At 41.9% G+C, this 25,573-nt stretch overlaps 1 protein-coding gene across 7 annotated transcripts in view; it reads right to left on the reverse strand.

The window, feature by feature from the left end:
• Window positions 1–18,804: 18,804 nt before the first annotated feature.
• The window catches only part of LOC108893043 (nuclear factor 1 B-type), a 66,701-nt gene continuing 59,932 nt past the window's right edge, over window positions 18,805–25,573 (reverse strand). For all 7 annotated transcript variants that reach the window (XM_018690849.2, XM_051075882.1, XM_018690834.2 and 4 more), the window contains one exon: window positions 18,805–25,076. In XM_018690849.2, the coding sequence (XP_018546365.1) occupies window positions 24,944–25,076 (133 nt within the window). In that variant the 3' untranslated portion in view covers window positions 18,805–24,943. The remainder of the gene's footprint in view (window positions 25,077–25,573) is intronic.

Here is a 25,573-nt window from a genome sequence, read left to right on the forward strand (position 1 = left end):
CATCCGTCTCTTTTACTGGTCTGTGAACGATGAATAATTACTCTTGTTTAAAAATCTGCCTATTAGCACTAACCAGGTTATATTGGACATCTGTCTCAGAAAGCTGACTGATATAATTGGCTGCCATCATATCGTGCTTCAATATAGCAAAGCACACTGGCATGACAGGCGTTGAGAAGGCGTTGCTGCTCACTCCGGCTTCGTGACGTAGCTCCCACATGTCAGTTTCACCAGTGAGTCAAATTAAATTGTACGAGATGAAAGTTGCAGAGAAAACAGAACACATATGTCCATGCGTGGCGCTCAGTGGCATGTTATTGGCACTGTGTTTTCATCAGGTCTGATAACATATGTTTAGAACTCAGGAGGCTTTGGGCAGGAGGGAATTGCGTGGCGTTTGAAGTCAACTGCCGCATTAAGCAGAGAAGCAGCACAGTAGTGTGGAGATGCTCTCTTGTTCAAAGGGATGGAAGGAACCGCTCCGGGGAGCGTCCAACATCAAGAGCTGACCCCGGCACTGTTTCCCGCTACCTTCTGCCATGCGTCCCGCCGCCGTATGCTGTGATTCCCAAAGACCGGCAGGCCTGTGCCATCTGGCCTCACTTCGGATTCCCCGGACACATATTGGGAATCCAAACTATGCCACCTCCCCGTCTCTCCCTTCCCTCTGCGCTCTCTCCCTCTGGGTCGTCTCTGCGCCTCCACTTCATCCCTGCTTGAGTGTTGGCTCAAGTGGAAGGGGTCTGCTCTCCAAGTGATCCCAGTTGCCCTTTTCCTCTTTAATCCCCTTCTGATGGGATCCAGTAGGAGCCCTTTAAATTCAGAGGGAAACGGTCGATAGTTTTTAAGATGAAGGAAAATCCCCTGAGGGATATATACCTAGTTTAGTCTGTCTCTGTCGTAGGGTGCTTGGTTCGTTACATGACCTTCAGACTGCTCTTTCCTGAGCTGCTGCTCTGTACACAAGCCTAAAATTTCACTCCACCTTAGTCAAAAAGCTAAGATTCACACAGTTTTAACACCTCAGATCAAGAATCTTATGCTACATATTGGGTTGCTACTACAAATCTTTACCAACTATCCCATTTCAGTGCACTGATTGTGGTGTAAACGTGTTTATAGACGCACACAAAGAAAGAAGAGGCTCCAGGAAGAGAGCAGTGGTGGGCTGTACAGTATGTTCTGTAGCACTGCCACTGATTTCACACTCTTTTTGTGTGTCTCTTTCTCTTCCTCTCCTCTGGGCGTCGCCTCAGTGGGGAATTCGATTCCCTAATAACTGGGGAATCAAAGTTGGACAGCACCACTGCTGAGAGCCATAAAGGAGGCAGTGGAGTGGCTGGCCATTCATTCATCCAGGCCCTTTACAACGTATACCAGATGGACGCTGCACGTCACCGGGTGACATCTCAAGACAGCCGCGGCCGCCTGCCTGCCCAGCTTGGAAAAGATGAAAGTTATGAGGGAGACGGGAGGCAGGTTGCGTCAAACAGAGACAGATCTGATCAACAACTGCACAGAGATGAAATCAAAGTGGTTGAAGCATGTGGCGTGAGGCATCTGGTATTCTAGCAAACAGAAGCTAGCGTAGCTGCCAACGCTTTCAGGGGAGAGCTCCCTCCCCCGCTCAGCGGCCTCAAGCCATTGGAAATGCTACTGGCTTGTGTTTTAAATCCACAAGAGGTGTATTGTTTGGCTGTGTTCTCTTAAGGTTATTTTTTTTGGAGGGGAGAGGAATTTTTGCAGGTAGTAGAGACAAGAGACAGACGTGTAATGAAGGTCCTGTGCTGAATTCAAACCAGGAAGTCATGTTGACATGGTACACACATTTTAGACCACAGCGGTGCCAGGACACCCGCTATGCTAAGTTACTAACACAACAAGTCTAAACAGTAGCTCATTTATTCAAAGTAGCAAAGGTGAGATTAGGAATCGAGGCCTGCCGGAAAGACGCCAATACATCTGCTTAGATCCTGGGTCTACAGAAGGAACCAAGAGCTGAGAGCAGATTTTTAAAATTCTTGTTTGGTTTGTTTTGCATTAGCAAATATTACATTTTCATTTTAGATACTGGCTTTTTTTTCTTTTTTTTTAAAGCAAATTATGGTATCCTCACAAATTAAAACAGGGTTGATGTAATGTGGGTTTATGTGCTATGTAACAACATTATATATGATGTATCTATGTACATCTATGCGTCAAGTGTAAAGACCTGTCAAGCCCTCCTGGCATTGATTTTACATTTCATACTACTTCCTGCAAAGAGCTCTGTGAGCATCTGATCCCCTAATCTCAGAATGCCAGCTTTCACTCAATGTCATCTGCCAATGAGCTGCAACCAGGCGCCCATCCTGCCTCTGGCACCAGAACTGCACCCATCCAGCTTGTGTGCGCTAATACCCACCGTTGCTAGGCTACAACGAGAGGAATCAAATTTAGGTGGCTTCCACAGCTGCGCTGTACTGTTGTGCACCGAGGGATATACATGGCAGCGTTCCCAGTATGCACCTGGATGGAATGAAACAGGAAGAAGTGGAGAAGTCTAATCTACTAGGCACAGTAGTGGCTGTCTGTCCTGCATTTGTCCCGAAAGTATGTCCGGAAACAAGAGGAAATCACATTTCACATTATGGATTTTCAGATCTTTTTAAGAAGCCATGCACTGTTGACTACATAAATGTGTGTTATGAGTTTTACTGACAGCAGAAGGGTCAGCAGGGGGGCTTAAAGTATGGGGAAAAGTGGGATTTTATCTGGAAATTGTTAGCCTTTGGTCTTATTGCAAGTACTTTCTAGAATGGTGCCACAAGGTGCTTAACTGAGCCATATAATAAACAGAAACATGTGGGGGGGGGGGGTTTAGCAAAAGTTGGATGAATCTTGTGATAACACACAAATCTAAAACAGTCAAGTTCTCTCTATGGAGTCATAATACTGTTTTCAAGTTTTCACTCATCATACCTTACAAATGCTGTGTATCGGCCTCTTTTAATCAGTCCACTGCATCGCTGAACGCTCTCTGCTCAGATCTGTGAAACAACAAGAGTTTTAAACATTTGGCTGCAAACAGACTCTCCAACATGCCAAAACCCATAAAGGGCTTCTCCACAGCTGACTTCCTGCATCTTAGTTTCAATGTAATCAGTGAGCCGCGCTGCTCAGACATTGTTAATTTCACAGGGTTCACGCAACTATAACAACATCTTAACAATCATGTTTCAAAAGAGCTGTGTGCCAAAGGCTGAATTATTAGATCTCAGAAAACATGCCAGGCTGATATTAACAAGACACTTATAAAACAGTCATCAAAAAGCAGGTCGTAGTTGAAAGAAGTGAAAGATCTCTGTGGACTGTGGTGAGTATTAAGGCTGGAGAAGGTATTAATATTCCACTGGCAATATTGGATGCATTCATTAGATTATATAGCTTGAAATTTCCCTACAGCTTGAACTTAACGGAATATCTCTACATTTTGGGGAAATTACAAGAGATGGGTGTTAAAATTGATACCACTGCCATGCCTGTACGAAAAATATGAAGCTACGGCTTAGCTTAGCATAAGGTCTGGAAACAGAAGGCACAGTTTGTGGTTTATCAAGGTGATGTGCCAGACTATTTCCTGGCCGGGTGCAGTCACTTCCTCACAGTAATAACAAGACTTAATATCAGTATATTAATGTCAGTCAATGAATTTAAAAAGTGCTTGTATGTGGATGTTGTTACCTTTGAATATAACCAGGCTAGCTGTTTCCCCCAGATATTTGACAGACATGTCATATCAATGTCCTAATATAACTCTCACCAAGAAAGTGAAAAAGTGTATTTCTCAAAAGGCAGAATGATTCCTTTAACAAAATACACTGTGAATGCAAAATTGTGATTAATAGATAACTCTGGATATGCATCTAAATTTAGGAAGTTCGGCATAATTTAACTGAAGGCTAATGTACCAACTCTCTCTACATACCACAAACTAATTTCCACTGAATTCCTTGTAAAACCCAACATCACTCAAGTTGCGTGTTTGACTCAGAGAACGAATCAAAGTGACTGCAATCAGCGAGAGTGTATTCAATTTTGCCTTTTACTCTGCCTCGGCATATATAGACATGATTGGTAATCCTTTCACGTGTGACTTCAAAGCTGGACTTAACCAGTGGGTGGAGAGCAATCGTTTAACGCAGCCTGTCAATGCGCACTAATAAATGCACAAATACACTTTCATTTGAAAAAGGGCCAAGTTCCTGGACTTTTGGATCCACCCACTCTTGGACAGAAGTACGCCTCCTGTGCTGCATTCTCTGCACCCACGCACACAAACCAAAAACCTTGCCTTGGCGCTGCATTGTGGTATACCAAACAAAGCACAATAATTATCTTTGCCACCATCTCCAAAGTATATCAGGATCCAATAGAAACATCATATCTGACCAATATTTTGTCCCAAAAGTGTTAAATACATCCTTTCCCCCCTCTCTAGCCCTGCCTTGCCACTGTGAGCCAGAAACAGATGCTGGTGCCACCATGTTGCCAGCTCTCCCAATGGCAGAGAAGATGACAGGAGCTGCCAAAAATCCAGTCTCCTTCAGTAGAGGAGGCTCAAGTGATGTTCAAGTGCAGCCTCTCAAGGAACTGCCTCATATGTTAAAGGACTGGCACATTAATGCAGACATATATGAATTAATACTTCAACATTTGTGGCATCATCATCAAATAAAGTCCTAATTTGAAAGGCACAGATGTGGTTCACTTCCTGTAGTTTTGCCTACCCTCACCTCCCTCCTCCTAGCGGTGCTTCTTTTCTCCAACTTACTTAGTTGGAGAAAAGGAGAAGAAAGAAACAAAAAAAAATATTTCAGACACAAGTGACCTTTCCTCTCATCTGCACTCGTAAGTAGGAGTGGGTTCCTTTTAGCGTTTTGGGATGGGTGAAATGGGCAGGTGAAGGAGAGCTGGTAGAGGGAGGCAGTGGGCTGATGTTTGTTCTGTTGAAATGTTGCAAAAAATAAAGTGATCTTTGTTAGGTCTTATGAAATCAGTTAGGTGGAATTACTTGAAATGCAAACACTGTTGGAAAAGAAAAACGGGTGTATAACCATAAGACATAATCACTTGAGGAAAAGTGATGGGAAGTAACCAAATAGTTTTACTCAAGTGATGCACTTCATTTGACTTAATGCGTTTCCATTTTCTGATACATTATACCTGCATTTTAGAGCAAAATATTGCACTTTTTTTATGACACTACATTTATTTGACAGCTATAGATGCTTGTTACTATCAAGGCACATGATCAGCTTGTAACATATTATGTATTATTGTAGATTAAAATCTCCAACAATAAATGAAAAAAGTTAAAATTAAAGTCAGTTCATCATGCTGCATAAAAATACATCTTATATAATGATGCATCAGTACTAACAATCTAGTATTATAATATATGCTGTCTTTTACTTCTGATACCAGTACACACTTTTACCAAAGTCTAATTATCAATGCTGGGATTTTACTCATAACTGAGTATCTCTGCATTGTGATATTGATACTTTGAAAAATGTGTCTACACCACTACTACTTCCATTTCTGTGAAGTGAAGTTCCCAAAAGACTCAGATCATTCCAGGTCGAGGCCACATACATTAGCTGTGTGCTCTCACCAACAAGATGGGAGGGGGTGGCAGCTGAGTCATTCCTGCCATTTTTCTTTGCCTTTTTCCCCTGCTTCACAAGGCGCTGGTGAGGCTTCGCCATAAATTAAGAAAAAAATTATGTGTTCATATTTTAGGGATTATTATTCTGATAAAATAAAAATGGATCCAAATCAAAAGATGGAGGCAAGGTAAAGACACTAACAAGGAAATCAAATGAGCCTGAATACTGTTTAAAAGATGGAGGCATCTTTAACATATACTAACTGCTGTTGGAAGGCTTATGAAATCAAATAGCTACATATTGCCTGTGGGAACTGGCATATCTGAAGACCTACAAGCTTCTCTTTCTCACACACACACATGCATACACACACTCTGTCTCACGCCCCATGTGAACACTCATCTTTAACGAGGGGAGAGCTGAAACCATGCGTGATTGTTTTAGAGAGGCTGCCCTAAAGGCACGTTATCACTCAATGTGGGACTGCTTCTCCCAGTCATACATCCTCTCTTGTTGATTGTGCAGCGCAGATCAGCAGCAACAAAGGCATCATTAGTGGGGCTTTGGTCCCCACCAGGCCCGGGCTAATTATGAATGGGGGGCCCAGTAATAATTCAAGGGCCCATCGGTGCAGCTTGAAACTGAAGAGAGAACTTCACAGATTCAGCCGTGGCGTACTCGGCCCATCTGCCTCCGTTTCCCAGCCACCTGCCTGAAGATCTGACCCACGTCAGGCATGAGGATGGAGCACCATTACACACAAGAGAGAGGCAGAGGAAACATATGGGATTTATACGTCACTCTAATGAATGATTTGCAGTAGTCATTAAAAGCTTTGGACAATTACCTGGTTAGAGCATGATGGCCTGCCTGGTAAATAGTCAAACAATTGTTAATTTAGCTTTTATTTCAGGACCTAGAATGGAATTATCTCCCTCCTCTCACATGCTGGAGCTTGGAAAGATGGTGTCCACTGTTCATTTAATAGCTGCTCACATGCACGCGCACAAACATTCACCCATCAGTGCGATTAAAATGATAAACTTGGGGAAAACAATAGTGATAGAAGAAAAGGATAGGAGGGTGTTTTTAAATAAATCTGTCCTTGTTTTGCCTGTGAAAATTCCAGCAAGAAAAAAGCTTTAGGTTTTGTTTTGTATTGCTCTGATTACTGTAGTAATTGTGTAATTGTTATGGATTCAGAGGGAAGCGATCATTGTTGCTGCCAGAAGAGGGCAGTATCCATTTTCTTAATCACATCTCAAGTGATTTCCCCCTTGGCCAAAGCAAGCACAAACATTGCTCCAATTCCAAACCCACAAAAGAGGGAATTTGAAAGTAAACAAATGAGCCCGATGGGATGATCAGCATTCTCAGATTCGCAGCATAAACTCTTTTCCCATGGAGCTGCCTCATAATTTCAACACAGGCCTTGAATTTATCTCTCAGTGCTAGATTCATTTGGTGATGAAGCTCTGATTTATAACAGCTCTTAGATTTGACATCTTCTTTTAAAAAAAAAAAATCCAAAGAGGGGACGGGAAGAGATTAAAATGCAACTTATGAAGTGGCTGCAGGGCTGTGAGGAGCCACAGTCGCTCACATTATTTATAGATGCCAAAGTGTATTTTGTATCATTTCACTGTGAGGGTAGATACTGTAGTAAGTTCAGCTAATTTGAAATGTGAGCCATTTGGACAAACTTAAGCCATGAAGTATTCATGAAAATCATGAGGTGTAGCATAAAGCAGGGTGGCTAGAATGCAAATCAGGGATATGGTTTTCCTTCCAGATGCTGATGAATAACATGGTCAAGCATACGGCATGTTCAGTGACTCTGTAGCATGCTGATATGAGACCTGATAAAAGTCTAAATGTAATTTTTATGAAGTAATCATCCAATCAATCAAAAAATGCCATGGAGTTTGGTTATAAGCAGCGATGGAAAGACATAGTCTAAATGAAATGTGAACATGTTAAGTATTACCAGTCTGTCCAGGTCAGTCGTTGATATGCAAGCTTTAGTTTGGGCCTCCACATATAGAAGTGCTTCCTGAATGGAGCAGCTAATTTGAAAATAATCTAGTGTGGCACACAGCTTTTGTCGGCGATGACATCACCCTGTGGATTATTCACGCAGCTCGCAAAGAAAGTTTCCCAACGATGGGTTCACTACCAGTTTTAAGTGCTGCCTCTGGGGCAATGAGTCCTTTCTCTTTTGTTTTTTTCCATGGATTTTCTTCAACCGCTCCTCCACGCATAAACATTTTACAAGAATGTCAACAAAATATTGTTAGAAAAATTTAAGACCTGAACGCACTCTGGTAGGACATCACGTTCTGTACAAGACTGTATGTGTGTGTGTGTGTGGTGGTGGTGTGTGTGTGTGGGGGGGGGGGGTTAATTCGCCTCCCATCTCAGTTCCAGAAGCAGTAAGGGACTGATTGTGAAGAAAAAGGGGAGCTGAACACTGAGTCACAAAAACACAGGACTGGTTTTGATCTGGATTCAATGGCCTGGAATAACTGGCCCCTGAAGAGCTCTTGTGTCAAATGGTATCTGTGACAGGGAACAGAGAAGGGGGATAAACATGCTGCATTTAACATGTGGACATAACACCTCCCCCTCGCACCATCTGGAGGAAAACAACCTCCTCTACAACTACTACAGAAGATCTTGTTTTGGTTGCATTTCATAAACCACAACTTGCCACTGATTATGATGCAACAACTGGTGCTCACATGGCTTCTGAACAAGCCTCATTTTCGTGAAGGAATTGTTGAAGAAATGTAACCGTGATGTGAGCATCAAAATCTTCCCTTTTAACAACAGACGTGCTATTATGCTAGCAGTAAAGACGCATCGACAAGTTGGCTGACTTCCCTCTCCCTTTGAATCGTCCTCTGCTTTGTAATGTGAGGGTGTTTGGAGGCAGGTCAAAAGGCCCTTTCAACCCAAGGCCTCACCTACTTCCTAATGAATTCCCAGGGTCCGTCAACCTGCAGGCGCTCCCATACAAGCTAACCAATGATTACACCTTGAGGGGGAGAGGGGGCGGGTGGAGGAGGAGGAGGAGGAGGAGGAGAGGCTGGTGAGATAGAGCATCCCCAGTACACACACACGTGCGTGTGCACACACACACACACACATTCAACCTCACAGACAACCACCACCACCACTACCATCACCCCCCAGATTGGAGGCAGGTGCAGCAGCAAATCAAGCCTCATTAGCTGCACCTTCTGCTAGCGTATACCGTGGACAGATGGAAGCTCGCCCTCACATGTTACCTCACATCAGATGGCAGTTGGAAGAGGGTGGCTAGGGGGTAACAGGGAGGTACACTCGCCCCCTTCTGCCGGCACTACTTCCTCAGAGTTACAAGATGCCCCTAAGCGCAGACCTAGCACCAGAATGCTCCTTAACCTTAATCCTGCTGGCAACTACTACTTTCCAGAGAATATCTGACATCAGATCAGTTGTAACTTATTCCCCATCAGGCCTGGCCCTGGTTAAAAAGGTGCATTCCTTGCCCAAGGAGGAATCGAGGACCTGCAGAGGCCCCTGTGGCTGTGTTTCTGCCGAATCCATGTAAAAAGAGCTGGGAGCGTGTATGCATTAGCTTGCTCTAGCATATGATATGTTAAGACACACTATGGGGCCGCCAGGTAAGCAACAGAGCCTCAACTACAGGGTATCACATCACCCCCTTGTCCTCATGGCTCTGACATTAGATCCTGAGCAGCTAATTGAGGCAACAGTGCAATTCACCAGAGCTGGGCCCAGTGTCAACACCTTCTTCAAGGTAAAAGCAGATTTACCCCCATCACACTAGGGATGTGGGCAAAAAGTGTCAAGGGGAGGCCACGTGCAAATTGATGCTGTCTGTGTGATAAGAAATATTGCACATGTGCTTTTGAACACATAGAAAGGCTGTCAGAACTAGATGGGTTAAGGATGCTGGAATTTCCTGTAGGGCCCCTGAAGGTGTTGTGGGTCTAATTCAGAAACATCTGTCAAGAAAGATGCCCACATGATGACAGACAGCAACCTCCTGATTTCCTCAAATATCAAGTGAATGGGTTTCTACTTTAAAAAATAAAAAAAAAAAAAATATATATATATATATATATATATATATATAGCAGGACAAAAAAGCATCATCTTAACTTAATCAACTTAAAGTTGAAGGAGAAAGAAGTCACAGGACTGGACACATTGATTGGAAAGTGCAATGCATTAACACCACAGGTAACTTTTAAGTGCTTCATCCAGATGAGGTCGGGCACAATTTTATGACTCAGATAAGTGGTGTTTTGGCAGGTCATTATGTGCAATTAATCAAAAATATATATTCTCTGATTTAAATGTGGGTCTATATGACTATATTTTGGTTTGGGTTCAAAGGGGTGGGCATAGGGAAATTCTTAAAAGGGTGTTGGTGGTGTTGCAGGAAGAATAAGGGCAGTGGTACAATGGGTACTTTGTCTAGACTTGGTAGCCAGCAGAGGGAGGGGTCACTGCGGTGGGAATGGAGCAACAGTATTAATGGATTGAACTTAAGTAGTTGGCTTGGAAGTACATGCAATCCTCTAGTTTTGGGGTTTCTAGCATGCAAACCACAGCAGGGTATTTATTCCTTAAAATCCAGATAATCATATGGCAGAGCTGCATTTTACAATGTTACATGTCCTGAAAGGATATCTACTTTTAAAGCTGCTCTAATCTATATCTTTATATAAGCAAATGACTATGTGAAATGTAAAAAGTATCACACGTGATGACAAACCAACCAGACATTGTCACCCAGCTCAGCAGTTCCCTTCTGCTATACAGAACATCGTAGCGTCTTTCAGCTCAGTGTTTTGGTTTTACATCCTGCAGCTTTAACATTTGTCTTCACTCTCCCCTGTCTCCTCAGCTCTGTTTCCAGACATGTTTAAAACAAAAAGACTAGCTACCCACTGTACGCTAGCTGCCTAGCACCAAACAGACAGAGTTACCAACTAGCTTGTAAATATAGTGAAACATTTAGCCGATGAATTTCCCTTATAAGTTAGTGGTGACGAAGACTGAGCAACATGGAGAGCGAACAGGGCATGCACAGTCATCAGGTGGACACAAATACGACTCCAAGTGAATGCTAATGCTGCTTCATGCTTCATGTCTGCTTGAAGTGTAAAAAGGGAACTATCATAACATCACTGTTGTGTTCACAGCTTATTGTGCTGCCTTCAAATGGGCAAAAATATCAATGAAAGAAAAGAAATATCCTAATGAATTCTGTTCAGAGTAGATATAAATACCTGGAATAAAGTGTTCCTGGCTGTATCTTGCTCTAAAATTCCCAAGGTCATGTCAGGTTAGCTCTGCTCTGGTGCTGAGCTCCAGCATGTCTGGAAGCCATGTTGTTGGAACTTGACAGATCCTCCTTCATCTTTTACTTACAGCAATGTTAGATAGAAGGTATATTAAGGTGAATCTTTCAGCTACTACTAGAAAAAATCACATAGATTTTTATCAATTTAAGCCTTTTCTCAACACAATGTCAGAATCTCTGTGAACGTTTATGCTTGTGATGTCAAGTCCTTGCATAAATGAGCTGCGTCCGTCTTGACATTTTTTAACAACATTAATTTCAATCAAGCTGCTGAGGAGGTACTTCTGTTTGGCTGGGAACTAATGAAGAGAAACAGACACACATATGGGACTTTTTTTTTTTTTTTGTCTCATCCTTCGATCTGCACCCAGATCCATATGGCATATGGGAAAGTGTGGATGAGAAGATCCGAGAGCTCGGTGCATGTTCAGTCTCTCTCCAAATGCAGCTGAAAGAATCAAAAAGTCTCCCTCTCTTGTCTTGTGTGCTCCCCTGGGCTCATGAAAGTGAAGGTTACACTTTCAGCCCTTTTTAATGATGGTCCTTTTTTGAGGGGTTTTGTTTCATTTGGAGGAAATCTTCTTTGTTAATCCATTGCCTGTTGCCAGGTTTGAACACACCATGCCATATGTTGTATGCTATCTCGCTACCTTACTTCTAAACCAAGGATTTCAGATTTGTCATTTTCACAGCCTTCACAACCAGACAGCCTGTTTCAGGTGGGCTGATGGTCTTTGTTAAAGTTAAGTCACTAACAGCCGCACAGTACAGCACTAATACATTTTAAAACTAAAATCCAGCGCAGTCTTGAAGGTAAAAACATTTAGAAAGGTTTAAAACATGAGCACTCACACAGAATCAGTCTTACCTCAAACATGCAAACATTTGTTAGTTGAAGTCGCACGCAGTTTTGAGCTTCAGAGGAGAGTTCTCGCTCAATCACAACGGCGTGCTTCAGCCAAGATGAAGTCTGGAAGCCATTAACAGAGAGTATAGCAGTGCTTCAGCAGAAAGTACAGTAAATGTTAAGCAGGTGAGGGATTCAAAAGCTATAATGATGTGAATTTTACTCATCAATCTTCTGCAGAGATTTTGTAAAGTCTGCAAGTTTATTTTCAAGCTTGGCACCATTAAAAATTTTTTTTTCAAATCTCACACACTGGAAAATATCTGTTGATGCTCTTTAAATGTTAACTGAAACACGCTGCAGGAATGATATCCTTGCAGGAGCGCCTTATGGCAGTATGTGGGTCTGTTCACGGGGCTTACGTGAGCCAGATGTTTATGGATACCATACTTAAGATACTAACACAGCACTGCCTGCATTATATCAAAAGTAGCCTCCCCCCCAACATAAACAATTATTGCAGCTAGTATTTTCACAGGTGGGAGTGCAATATTACAGTGCCAGAATCTATACATTTCACCATTCATCACATAATTAGATTTTCATGAAGTAGATTGCCTCCTTATTGGTTGTCACTTCGACTCTATGCTGTCAATGAGAGAAGCCTCTACTGTGGTCTGCTCCATCAGCCCATCTTTACTTTGCATACCTGCCAACACAGCTATAAAGAAATTACCCTAATCATCACAGTAATTAACATCAATAATTATTGACAGTGCCACAGACGGGAGGCAATGATGGACAAAAGAGTTGGTTTCTTTGTTGAGTGCTTTGATGCCAGTTTCCTGGAGGATGTGTTGTTTCCGTTGTTAAAAAGTCCAGAGGAACGTGCTGTAAAGAGTGAGGTATAGGGGCCAGGTTGACGTCATTTATTTGCTAATGTAGAGTGCCAACCGGCAACAGCAGGTGATGCCCAGTACACACACACACACACACACACACACACACACACTCCAGCACTGCCACCCCCACCCCCTGCATCTCCTCTCTGTTTGCCAGGAGTGCACCTGCAGCTTATTATCTAAGCCTTTAGGTTTATAATGTAGCGCAGGTGCCAAAGTGCCACAGCACCATTGTAACACACACACACACACACACACACACATCAGTCAACAAACATCACAGGCACCAAAATGGGCATACACACTTACAGATGTGCAATGATTAATTAATACTATGGTAGGTAAATCCTAAACATTGTTCCCTCCCAGTGTTGGGAAACACAGGGAGCACATACGGGAAGTGTCGGATTAAAGAGGAGTACCACTCATTTTAAGAATTTATATACAACATTCATCAACAGAAAATTTGCTGTTGGAGTAAAATAACGTAAAATGAAGTGATTCAAGTCTCCAACATAATGATTTAGTCTTTAAAGAAGTTGAGTTGTTGCACAGATAGTGACCTGAAAACTCTATTTGTTTGTATTAAGGTGATTTTTTTTCATTTGTATGGTGCAGCTATGGATATATATTCTGTACAGAGACAGGTTTAAACAAAACGGATACGTATATTTTACAAACAGATGCCTGCACACTCTGGGTGAAGTGTAGTGTGGGTAAGTAATGGTTTTTGCCTGTATTAGTGTCCTAAATCCTGTGATAATAGTGTGATATGATCCATCATGACACAATTTGATTTGATTTAATGAGATACGATCTGATGTGATGTGATGATTTGTAATGTGATAACGCACAATGCAGTGATTTGCATTAGGGAGGATAGGCTTCCTCTGCCCTTTATGTCTTGGGTGCTAAAGTTCCTTTTCAAATAGCAAATTATGGCTTTTTCGCCCCACATGTTGCCTGTATCATTTATCCAGAGAACCATAAATGACACCAATGCAGCTGAAAACACATGACTGAAAACACACAGGTTTATACTGTCTGTGCCTTCCTAGCACCCAACCCTCTCTGTGCCTATGTTAACCTATACGGTGTCTCCTTTCACCCCTAAATGTGTTTGGGCACAGTGACATACTAGTGAGCAAACAACTGGCAAAAAAGGGCAAAAGTCAAAATTCATGAGTTTGCAGCTTTCCATTCTATTTCTGTGTGTATGTGTGTGTGTGTGTATGCTTGTGTGTGAGGTGACATGATAAAATGTGGCAAGATATGCACTTCAGTAGTGCAGATGCTTATACCAACACAAGGGTGTCATGGATGGTTAACCTATTCTCTATGACATTAAAAAATTGAATAATAATAATAATAATAGTTTTTTCCCTCTGAACTGGGTCTTGTGCAGCCCTCAGCATACACACATTATGGTGCTAAACAGAAATAGCAACTGGATTCCTTGTCCAGCAGATAAATTCACTCTACTGCAAAATGGCAACATTACTGTGCAGTGGAGAACATCTGTATAAAGTCTTTTAATTCCTAGCACACTGTTTATTGATAATGTATATGCTCAGGGAAATAGAAACATACAGTGATTTAAAAGAAGGGGGGGGGGGGAACCGCAGGGAGCTACAGGCGGGCTGAGACACTGACCACAGGCACCTCAATCCAGACTCAGTGACAGACCTTGTGGTGACATCTGCTTTTACTCAGGGAGAGCACTTCAGCACTTAATAAAGCATGTAATCACACTGTTGTAACTTGGGAGCAGACAAAGCAATGCAGGTGCACAGTGAATGCTTCATGTGCTGACTGTTCCATTTTCAGAAATGTCTGTTTCTGCTTATCTGATTTTAGTTTATCAGTAATTTTACATTAAGACTCAAATGAAGACAAACAGCTACTTAAAGCCTTTGTGATTGATTACAGGTCTTTACTGCCCAAGCAAGAAAGCTATTAACAGCACAAAAAAATACTACTGAAAAGGTGTTGGTTTCTTTTCCTACGTTACACCTGTGTGCAATTTTCTACATGTAAGTGGACAGGAAAAAGGAAGGAGTTGTAGCTTTTAATCTCACTCTAATTTAGGAGGGTGAAAGCTGCATGTCCCGACCAACAAAAGGGGGTTTTGTGGGTGTTATGACAGCTGGGTTACAGTTCTGTATTGTTATCACCCAACAGGACATGCTGATGAAGCGGACAGCCCATGTCACATTGCTGAAATATCTTGCCTTCTGAAGACAAAAAAAAAAAAAAAAAACTCCCAGGTTGTCTCTCAGGTTTTGCACGGGGCACAATTTTCAAGCTGCACAAGCTTTCGCAGTGCACAGGCAGGCTAAAGTGAAACTCACTTTGAGCGCGTTCTCTGCACCTCTTCTCATATTTCAGCTAAACTGCCTCCTCGCCAGGGCCAAGGAATGCATCAAGCGCCATAAATCAGGGGCTTGATAGGAACTTGGCGGCCGGACAGCAGTGCAGAGAGCTGTGTTATGTAGCTACAGTACAGTAAAGATGTTTTAAGGTGAACATTACCATCTTGGAAGAAGAGAAAAACGAGGGGGAGGATACTTTGATTCAGGGGAGTTTTGTCCAAATGACAGAGAAATGAAAGCCCTTCTCACCTCCTTCAGCCCTTTGCATTCCTTTACTTGTGAATCACTATGATCACCAGGAGGAGTCCAGGCCTCAAGTCTGGCGCTGTCTTCAATTTTATTTATACTGTACAGTTTGGACTCAGGAAACAGGTCGTTTACGGTGAAAAGTGTACGCAGGTGGGTTTGCTCGGGCCCTATATTGTGTCTCCTTCTTGTCATGGCGAGAGAGAGGGAAAGAGTTCATGTAAAGGAGGCAGCCGGCGCTGTGTGTGCCAGGTTTGTTTGTCACATCTCCGCCTGTCTGCGCCTTATGCAAATGGGCAGGGGGCTGGGAGGGACGGCTCCATGGGAAACTGCTGGTGCTAATCCAGCATGTTGAACAGGGGAGGAGAGGAGTACTTTTCAATAAAGCACCCCCACCCCTCTGTCAAGTCATACACACACACATACACACAAACACACACACACACACACATGAATGGCGTGTTCTCATCCCATGTGCGTGCATGCTTTCGAACAAACATCACAAGGAAAACACAGACACACATTCTCTCCCTCTGTCTCTCTCTCTCTCTCTCTCTCTCACACACACACACACACACACACTGAACACCTGTTTCTTTTCTGCGCATCCAAACAGACATGCTTTAATATGTGAACAAATCCCACGATCTTAAGACCCACTCTCAATCCGCTGGGTGTAATACCAGGGTGCTTTCAATGAGATAACAACAACCCTCAGTGTGATCGGCCTGTACTACCACCTAAAGATAGACTAATAACACGCTCCAGCCACAGTCCATGACTTAGACTATGAAATTTATGCAAATTTGTGTGGGAATACACAGAGCTGAGAGTACTATTTAGGACTAGTGCATTTTCAGACAGCCTTCTTTTATTCCCCAAGCTCTCTTCAACAACATTTTTGCAAACAGACGCAGGCTGTTGTCTGAGATCTTGAGTGTTCCTTCATGAAGGCTGCAGTTCTTCATCCAAAAACATTCCTCGCCCATTAGAAATCTTCGAATACATTTTAGGAAAGTACCCTGCTGTCATTAATGTGAGAAACTCATCAAAGAAATAACATTTTGCCAGGACTTTGATGAGACTGTCACTGCCACTCTCCTGTCTGTACATTAAATATGAAGCTACAATCAGCAGCTAGTTAGTGTACCTTAGTATAAAGACTGGTTTTGTTAGCAGTTGCTAAACTAAGTTAAGGTTTCCAGGCTGTGATATGAAAGCAATGCTACTCCTCATCAACTTCATCATGGAAGCAAATATATGTATCACCCAAAACTACTTGAACTATTCCTTTAAAAGAAGTCCAGTTGAAACAGCTTCCCTTGTTAGTTTATTTTGAAAAAGTAAAATATGACTGATTTTATCTGTTTCAAAGAAATTTGTTTTGTCTCTGTTTTGTATTGAAATCATGAGCTCTGCACTGTCTGCACCACTAACAATATAAATCTTTCCCTCAGTCGTAAACCAATGAAAAATCGGCACAAATTCTAGCTTAATGACTTCCTGCTAGATAAAGTGCATTACGTTCATACTTTGATGCCAGAAAGACGAAAGGATCCGATTAATTCATTACCTGGTTCCAACAGCACACAAGATGAATATTATATTCCTCCCATAAAACTTAGGGATGTGACAGAGTTCTTTGTGCTGGCATTGGCTGGTGTCCAACAGCCCAGTCCAGCCTCTGCTCTCGCAGGTTTGTGTGAGAGTACTCACTGTGGCCCCCCCCCCGCCCTGCATCCTCTCTTTGGTACACAGGCAGACGCACGTCAGAGAACCACAAGGCGCCGTTACCTCTCCTGGATCCATACGGGGAGAGGAAGGAAAAAGGAAAGAAAAAAAAACATGGACAAACACAAAGGCAATCAACAAATCCCCTTTGCTTGAGCCCTACGAAACATAATAGGGCCAAATCATCATCTATTTAGCTTCGTCAAATCACTGACAGCAGGCCTTGATAAAAGAGAGTGGAAAATATGTAGGGTACAAGACGCTGCCAAGACCCTCACCGACTAGAGCCCCCTATTGAAGCCAGATGTTGACTCAACTGGCCAATTTTGATAAATGGCATAATGATTACCATTATAGATCGGGTAATTTTATATCAGCGTGCCACATTGTTGGTCCTCTTTAATGATAGCCAAATGAACTCTGGTTTGTGCTGGAGGCCAGGTGGGCTTTTCTGTGTGTGTGTGCAGCATGCAGTGCCTTAACTGGCCATTAGGAGGGCACCCCTGCTGTGGACAGGGCACCTGGTCTTGTGGGCACCGCAGACCGGTGCCCGTTGTTGTCATCAAGTGTCAAGCTGAGCCCTGAGCCCATCACACAGATCCATAATAAGACTTAATTGGCACTTTAGCCTGACTTTTGCCTTCTTCAGTGTCCTCAATCCCATTAGAAAGGCTTACTAGATCAGAGCTTCATGTACTTGACACAGTGACCCAGATGGATGTTACCTCGCATGACCCTCCGATGTCCCAGCAGACTGATTCTGCTATGGTCCAAACACTGTAGTCTGTCTCCCATTCCTCAGGGATTGGGGTATTACAGTAGATTAGCCGGAGTAATACCACAACGGAGCACGGGTATGTGGGGTCATGGGATCGCTCCAGGACATGAAAACTGATGTTTGCTTTCAGGGAAAACTGTCACAGACACACTTCTGAGAATCAGCCAAATCCAATTAGTTTAATACTGAAAGTCAATTATAAGACAACTTATAGTTGTCTTTCCTCTGATCTGACACTGTCCTTATTCCACCCCTGCAGTGTTTACTAACTTGTCCTTCCTTTCAGCCCGGAGACTGCCCTGAGCGAGGTGATCCTGAATGTCGCAACAGTTATTTTGCACTGAGTAAGTTGCCCTTATCAGTGTAAGGCGCTGTGTGAAAATTGTAGGGAAGAGTTCAATTTTAAATCCAGCATTATGAATATTCTCTGGTGGCCTTACATAGAGGAAAAAAATAATGTATGTGTGGCAGACATAACAAAATAGTGACACATGTTCTGAATAAGGATCTTGGTAAATGGTAACTACAGCCACAGAATGAGTTACACATGCAGTTACCCCCCCCCCCCCGCATTCCACTAAATAAAAATACATATGAATTATATCAGATGATGTTATAGCTTAGTCAGATGTCTGTCTGTTAAATCAATTACATGATGCTCGATTTGCATGGCTGTGAGCATATCAAACTGAGAGCCATCTTTCTCAAGGGGAGACTCTGGGTTGAAGAAAAGCTGAAGGACCCTCTCCTGCTCTCCCAGTCAGATGTGGCAGTTTACCTGTGCCTCAATTAAGTAGAGCTGACATGAGGAACTTTTATATTTAGGTCTTATATTGCAATCACTCAAAGGCAAATAAACAGGAATACCAACACAAGAAAGAGTCATAAACATAAAAGTCCTTTTTGTAGCATAGCTCATTTTATTGTTTAAACAGTTTTGCATAGGAAATATATCCACTTCCAGTAATTGACTGCAGTAAAAACAGCTGCTAGCAGTATAGGCTGGATATAACAGTAACAATCACAAAAAGTTGAGCCTTTATTTACACTGATTTTAATCTTGTGGCAATTTTAGCCCCTGCACCAAATGTAACCAGCTTGAAGGCATCGCCTAATGCTCGGCGTTTCTAAAATCAATAAAAGAAGGGATATCAAGGCCTTCGCTATACAGTTCACAATGGACACCTGTGACTCCTAAACTGTAAATGAAAAGATAAAAAACAAAAAAAGGTTTCCAAAAGTCCTCTAAAACGTACATTCAGATACATACATAGACCTTTGCACACACTTGCAGTGTAACTACGATCACTACTGGAGACTGTTTACATATTGTTTTTGTTGGTGTTGTTGTTGTTGTTAGTTATATAGTTAATTCCACCATGTTTCATAAAGTAGAAATGTGTGCGCAGAGGGAAGTAAAAGTGCCACAAGACCCAAAAGAAAAAAAAAAATCAGCCCTGCAGAGAAAACTGGAGACTAATTTTAAGAAAAGACATTATTTCATCCTTTCACTGCGCTTAATGTAGCACTGACCCCCCTCTCCCTCCCTCCCTCACCACTCCCCCTCCCAGGAAAAAAAAAAGTAAAGAAAAAGAAGAAGAATGAACCATAAACCTTTCCTCTCAAATTTTGAACAAGCATGATGTGGGCATTGTGTAATTAGAAAATTAATAAATCACACACACACCAAAAAAAAACTCCAAAAACACCAAAGAAGCATATTTCCCAATGAGTCTGCCACATTCTGTTCTGTGTGATGCTGTTTTTTTTTCTTGTCACATATGAAAGTAAGTCTATCACATTTTACAATTATATACAACAGACACTTGGACAGCTTGAACAGGCACTGCATTGCTATCTTTTTTGTCTTCTTTTGGTGAATGTTATATCCTGTAAAAATGCTGGTTTTCATGTTTCATAACAACCTGATGCCAAGTGACTAGCAGCTAGCCAAAGTATGGAAGGTGTGTATTGCTCATGTAGGATGAAAAAGTTTTAATGTTTTCCTTTAAGTCTGCACGTGTACGCCCTCTCGGTCTCTACAGAATGTGTGACATTCAGTTAAAAAAGGAAAAAAAATCACACATATTGCATGAGTGCCACAGGTCCTCCTTGCATAATGTTGTCCTGTTTCTCGTAGCCATCAATGACATAATACTTTTGAAAAATAAGGTTGTTGTGAGTGTCACAATCTGCCTTTAACTGGGGCTCCTGAAGCTGCTGATGGGTGGAATACTGATTCAAATTTCATAAAGTTTCAAGAGCTTTTCGACAGGCTACATTCACACCCTGCGTAGCAACAGACACGCGTAACCACGACTGATTACACTATCTGTTATCAGCTGGAAGGTACAGTACCCTATTCTGAAGCACCTGCAAAGTAATGTTTGTTTGTAGTGTGAACTGAGGGTTTCCTACATTACATCAGGCATAGACAGCAAGTGGAAAGTGCAAAATGAGTGGTGCCTCGATTCTTTTAATGATCTTTAAAGAGATTTTGTTATTGTCCAAGAAGAACAAAGTAGACGGCTCAACACTGGCCCGGCCGAATCAGAAATATGGCGAGATGTAGCACCAATCGTCTTTGCAACATTTCCTCTGAAAAGAAACAAAGAAACAAACAAAAAAGAAAACTGATCTGATAGATCCGTTGAGGACGTGTTTTTTTTTTTGTTTTTTTTTTGTCACTGCAGATTTTACCCTGCTTCTCGTTTAAGGTCAGGTGCAATCTGGGGCCTATTCTACTGGTTAAGTGACATCACCTCCCAGCTGCTACAAGAAACACACTCACACCACGATCTTGTTGGACAAGAATTCACACCCATTTCCAAAAGAAAAGGAAAAAAAAAAAAAGGTAAATCACATCACGCTCGCTATGGCCACACTAATGAAAGAACAACAATTCAAATATTCATGAAGTGTTTCCCAAATGGAAATATCTAAGCACTAACCATGTTCAGAAATAATAATATTAATAATAAAAAGCCTTCATTGTTGTTGTTTTTATATTTATGGATCTGTATAGAACATTTCTCCCCTTTTTTGACTTTACATACAGGAATACAACAACTGATGAAAACACTTTAGATTCTACTAATCGGGGGAAACCTGGAGAGTTCTAACTCAAATCCAGCTTCCGAAGCAAATAAACAAAACCCAAATTAAATTTGTTTTTCCTAAAATGGAATTGACTCATTTTCCCCAGAAGTGAAGATTTACAAATAAGGGCTTCAGAGAGGAACTCTTGACAAAGTTTACAGTGTACAAACTCCTGTCCTATGGCAGGCTTTTTTTTTTTTTGATAGAAAGACCCTCATCTTCTCTCATTGTGTAGTGTCAGAGGCACTCAATCACAAATTCACACACACACACACACACACACACACGCGCGCGCGCATGCATGCACACGAACACTCAAGCTGCCAAAGCAGAGTTCAACCCCACAGACTACTGCTATCGACGCAATCAGGATATTTACCTTTATGTACAGTCTCCTATTCAAATAAACACCAAGAGCACAGTGACCCTGACACATTTTTTATCTCTCTCTCTCTCTCTCACACACACACACACACGCCCACTCACAAACACACTTGGGGACAATGCACTTCAGTGGGGTTTCCAATGGCCAAAGGCTGCAAAGCACTTATAGATTTTCTTTTAAAATAAAAACAAAAAAACAAAAGAATAAATCAACAACAAAAAAGACAGAACAGTGCACATAGAACGGGGTGACTTTAAAATGTTTTTTTTTCCTGCATAAGAAATCTGGGTGAAGACGGAGAGATTGAGCTTGACTTGAGGATTATTTTTCAAAAGTGTTTTTCTGCTTCTTAGCCCTCCGCTCGCGTCGGAGAGAGAGCTCTTGCTAGTACCGTCTCTCCGAGGGAAACGGTTTCTTTCACGATTGTGGGGAAAGAGTGCAAAAGGTGTCCTAGCAGCATGGGAGGCGCTGCTCTCTCTGTGAGAAAATTCCTTTTTTTTTTACATTGAAAATGATAAGATAATGATTGATATAAATAATGCCCTGTAATACGCCTGAGAGATTTAGTTTGAGACTAGGGTCAAAACACTGTATGTGGGAGAAGACGATTGCCTATGTGCTATTTAAGTGCTATATTTTTTCTTCTAGTGGATTCTATTTAAGCCTCTACTGGACCACCGGACATGAAGTGTGGTCTAATATTTACTTCAGCATACTCTATGGGGCTCTCTGCTGGGGAAATATCTCAGGAGTTGACATATGTGCATATCATATATACATTTATACAAATCTACTACTTATAAAATACTTTCTAAAGGCTTGCTTGAGCCTGTCTGGAACTGATTTGGACAGGTCTCACGAGCATTAGTTGGTGTGTGATTGTTGCGCATGTCACAGGCCACTTCACTGATGTGTTTAAGGCATCTACTTGGGAATTGCATTCAGTGATGTCTATAATAGTACGGCGTAGGATTTGAGAAAAAAAAAACAAAAAAAAAAAACAAAAAACATGCAACGGTATCCGCCCTCGGTTGCGGCTTCAAGGGAACTACGAACGGGCCGGGATTCTACGCAAAAAGATTTTTTTAAATGATTGTCATACTCAAGTCAAGCCGTCTCTCCTGTGAAAAAATGAGCTCCTTCAAGGTCACATGCTAGCACCCCAAGTGGAAAGTTGAAAGTAAGAGTCACAGTAGACCAATCAGTGACTTTGCAGCCGTAGAAAGACCAAGGGTGCATTTTTTTATAAGTACTTCTAGAAAAATACCGCCCCTCCCCCCTAAAACTCCCGAATTCAAAATACACTGGAACATGTCTCACCGTCATTCGGTAGGCCTATAAGCTAAAGAAAGAAGGAAAAAAAAAAAAAAAAAAAAAAAAAAAAAAAAAGACCTTGTCATACACTGCATAGAAAGCAGTCCCCACTTTGGTCAATAAAAAAGGAAAACACCCACAACAACAACAACATCATCAACAACAACAACGACAAACAACGATATCAACAAAATAAATGCATTACAATATTGTCTATCTCCAAACTAGCCTCTAATAATTGACGCATCTATAAGCACTACCTACATAGGCAAAACTTGGTATTGCATAATTTTCATAATTCTGAATTCCACCCTCCACAATAGTAACTGGAAGATGAACAAAATGAGCATTGAAAAATAAGGAAAATAAAAGATGACAGGTTATTTGAAAAACCACCAAAATACTGAAAAAAAAAAAAAAAAAATGCTGGTTGATTACAAACTTTAAAACGGCAACTATACACAGCCTTGATATGCAATGTAACTGTGAGATAGAGTAGTACATGAAGTTAAAAATCAACAATTTCATTCAGAGTACAAAACAATTCTTATCATAAAAATGTTAATTTTTTTCTATAATGATAAATGCAGCAAAAACAAGTGTAGTGATGTCTCTATATTCAAAGGCAAGGCACGTAATGTGGACTATATGTCATCGTGCAAATTAAGAGTATTGGAGAGATTTTCCTATAAATATGTCTGGACTGGAGAGGCAATGGCTGTGAACATGCCATGCACAATTCTAGATTTCAGGGATCTGCCACCACCTGGATTCATAATTTCAGTTTTCAACCTCTTCCACTGCAGAGTTAACCTTGCACAAAGTGTAGCTTTACACATAAGCCTACTGTACATTTGTATGAATTGTACATTTTCATGAATTAACACTTCATTCTATTTTTTTTTCCTGTAAACATAAGCTTTACAAGCTGATGGCCAAATGCATATGTTCTTGATCTTATCGTGAACATTTTAAAAAATGAAATGTAATTTCTACACACTATGTGTGTCATATTTCTTTACTTATGTTTGTCTTTTTTTTCCCCCAAAATAAATAAAATAAAATGTCCCATAATGATGGGAAGGGCTCAAAAGAAGTGCTGGTTTTGCTCAGCTCTGCACAGCTTGCCTTCAAATGCCTTTCACGCTTGATGTTTTTCTCATGTGAGGAGACGGATATGAGACTGAAATCAAATTCAAATGTTTTCTTAAACATTTTACCCATAAAACCATTTAATATTTATCCCCCTTCCTTTAGAGTCTTAGGGCTGACAGACTGATAGCTTCCCTTCAAAAATTCAATTGCACTTGCCTCTATCGAGATTTTCCTATTCTCTGTCTTTTTAAATCCTTTTGTAAAGGAGTTGCAAATTCTTTAATGAGGGATCCAATCTCAAGCCTAACATTTAGTGTTTTTTGAAAACCGCATTAAGAGTTCTCAACTCTTACTGTAAGTGTTTACATTAATTTTTGAAGTAAGTAGCAGTAAAGAATAAAACAAAGTCAACACATTTTCTGAACAAAGAGTCATATCACAGTAAACTGAAATCAAACGGAAGAAGAAACACTCTGAATTCACAATTTTTTGTTCCTATGGTGTACACAGTGAATCGTTTGACATGGGACAGCCTCTTTTCAAGAGGTCTGAGTTGGAGAGCTTAGAGTCTCTGAGCCATCCACCAGGCAGAGGTTGTTGATACGCAGACCTCTACATGTATGTATGTGTGTGTGTGTGTGTGTCTGTGTGTATGTAAATCAAGATTTTACATCTTCCTCCAACATGGAAAAATAGTAGGAATTGCCGCTAAGAGACTAGAGTGTCATGCAATAAAACATTAAGGCATCTATACATCACAGTATTTGAATGGATTGAGAAGTTCTGCAAACACAACAACTGACTGGTGGGTGGTGGATGTGTGGGCTGGGCTGGGTGAGGAGACAGCAGACCTGAAGCCTTTTCTCTTTTCTTTCCTCTGAACCAACCCTCGTCTTCACTTCATGGCTAGGGTCCATCGTGGGGAGGGACAGGAGTTGGGGAGTGATGTGGAGGGGGGAGGGTGGGGTGAGATCGGGGTCGGGGAAGGGGTGGTGAGGTGAGGTGGTGGGGGGAACGATTGCGCAGCTCGTGCTGCTTTTGCTGGTTTCATCCATGGCTGCGGACACCTGTAGTGCTAGCTCGGCACCACCAACATCCCTACACCCACCCATTCACCCTGGGGGTCATCCGGCCTCCGTGTGTTCAGTTCCCTGTCTCAGCGGGGACCAGGGGCTCACCAATGATGTTTATGCTGTAGTTCTGGTGGACATTTGTTGGCAGAATCGGAGTCCCGTTCGACACTTGGAATGGAACTAAGCTCGCCCAGGTACCAGGACTGTGGAGAGAGAGAGAGAGAGAGAGAGAAAGACACAGAGAGACGGAGAGATTAGTCACATGCCATTAACTTGTTTGTGCAGCATGCAGTCACAATCAGATTCTTTCTTTCAATTATCCTGAACACTGAACACTAATGACCAGCATCACTGCTCTGCTGACTGTCATCAAAGTTCAAGGTCTTATTTTTGTTTTGTTCAAACAGAGAGGGGTAAACAGAAAAGGAAAACGGCAGCACTAGCTCGTTAATCTAAGCTGAGGTGATTCCACTTGATTCCCAGTGAAGGACATCATGTGAGAGGGCCGTGACGCAGGCTCTCTTCTCTGCATTGATGGCAGTATAGAAAAGCATGAGGGGAAGAGTGTGACTGGTGGTGGTAGTGGAGGAGGGTGGGTTGTGGGTAAAAAGTTGGAAGGGGGGGGGGTCCTACACAAAGCTGTCCCATCCCTATTCATCTCACGCTAATGGCAAAACAACACAGTGATTGTTCCTGGGGA

This window comes from Lates calcarifer, linkage group LG15, assembly GCF_001640805.2.
Source record: "Lates calcarifer isolate ASB-BC8 linkage group LG15, TLL_Latcal_v3, whole genome shotgun sequence".
NCBI lineage: Eukaryota > Metazoa > Chordata > Actinopteri > Centropomidae > Lates > Lates calcarifer.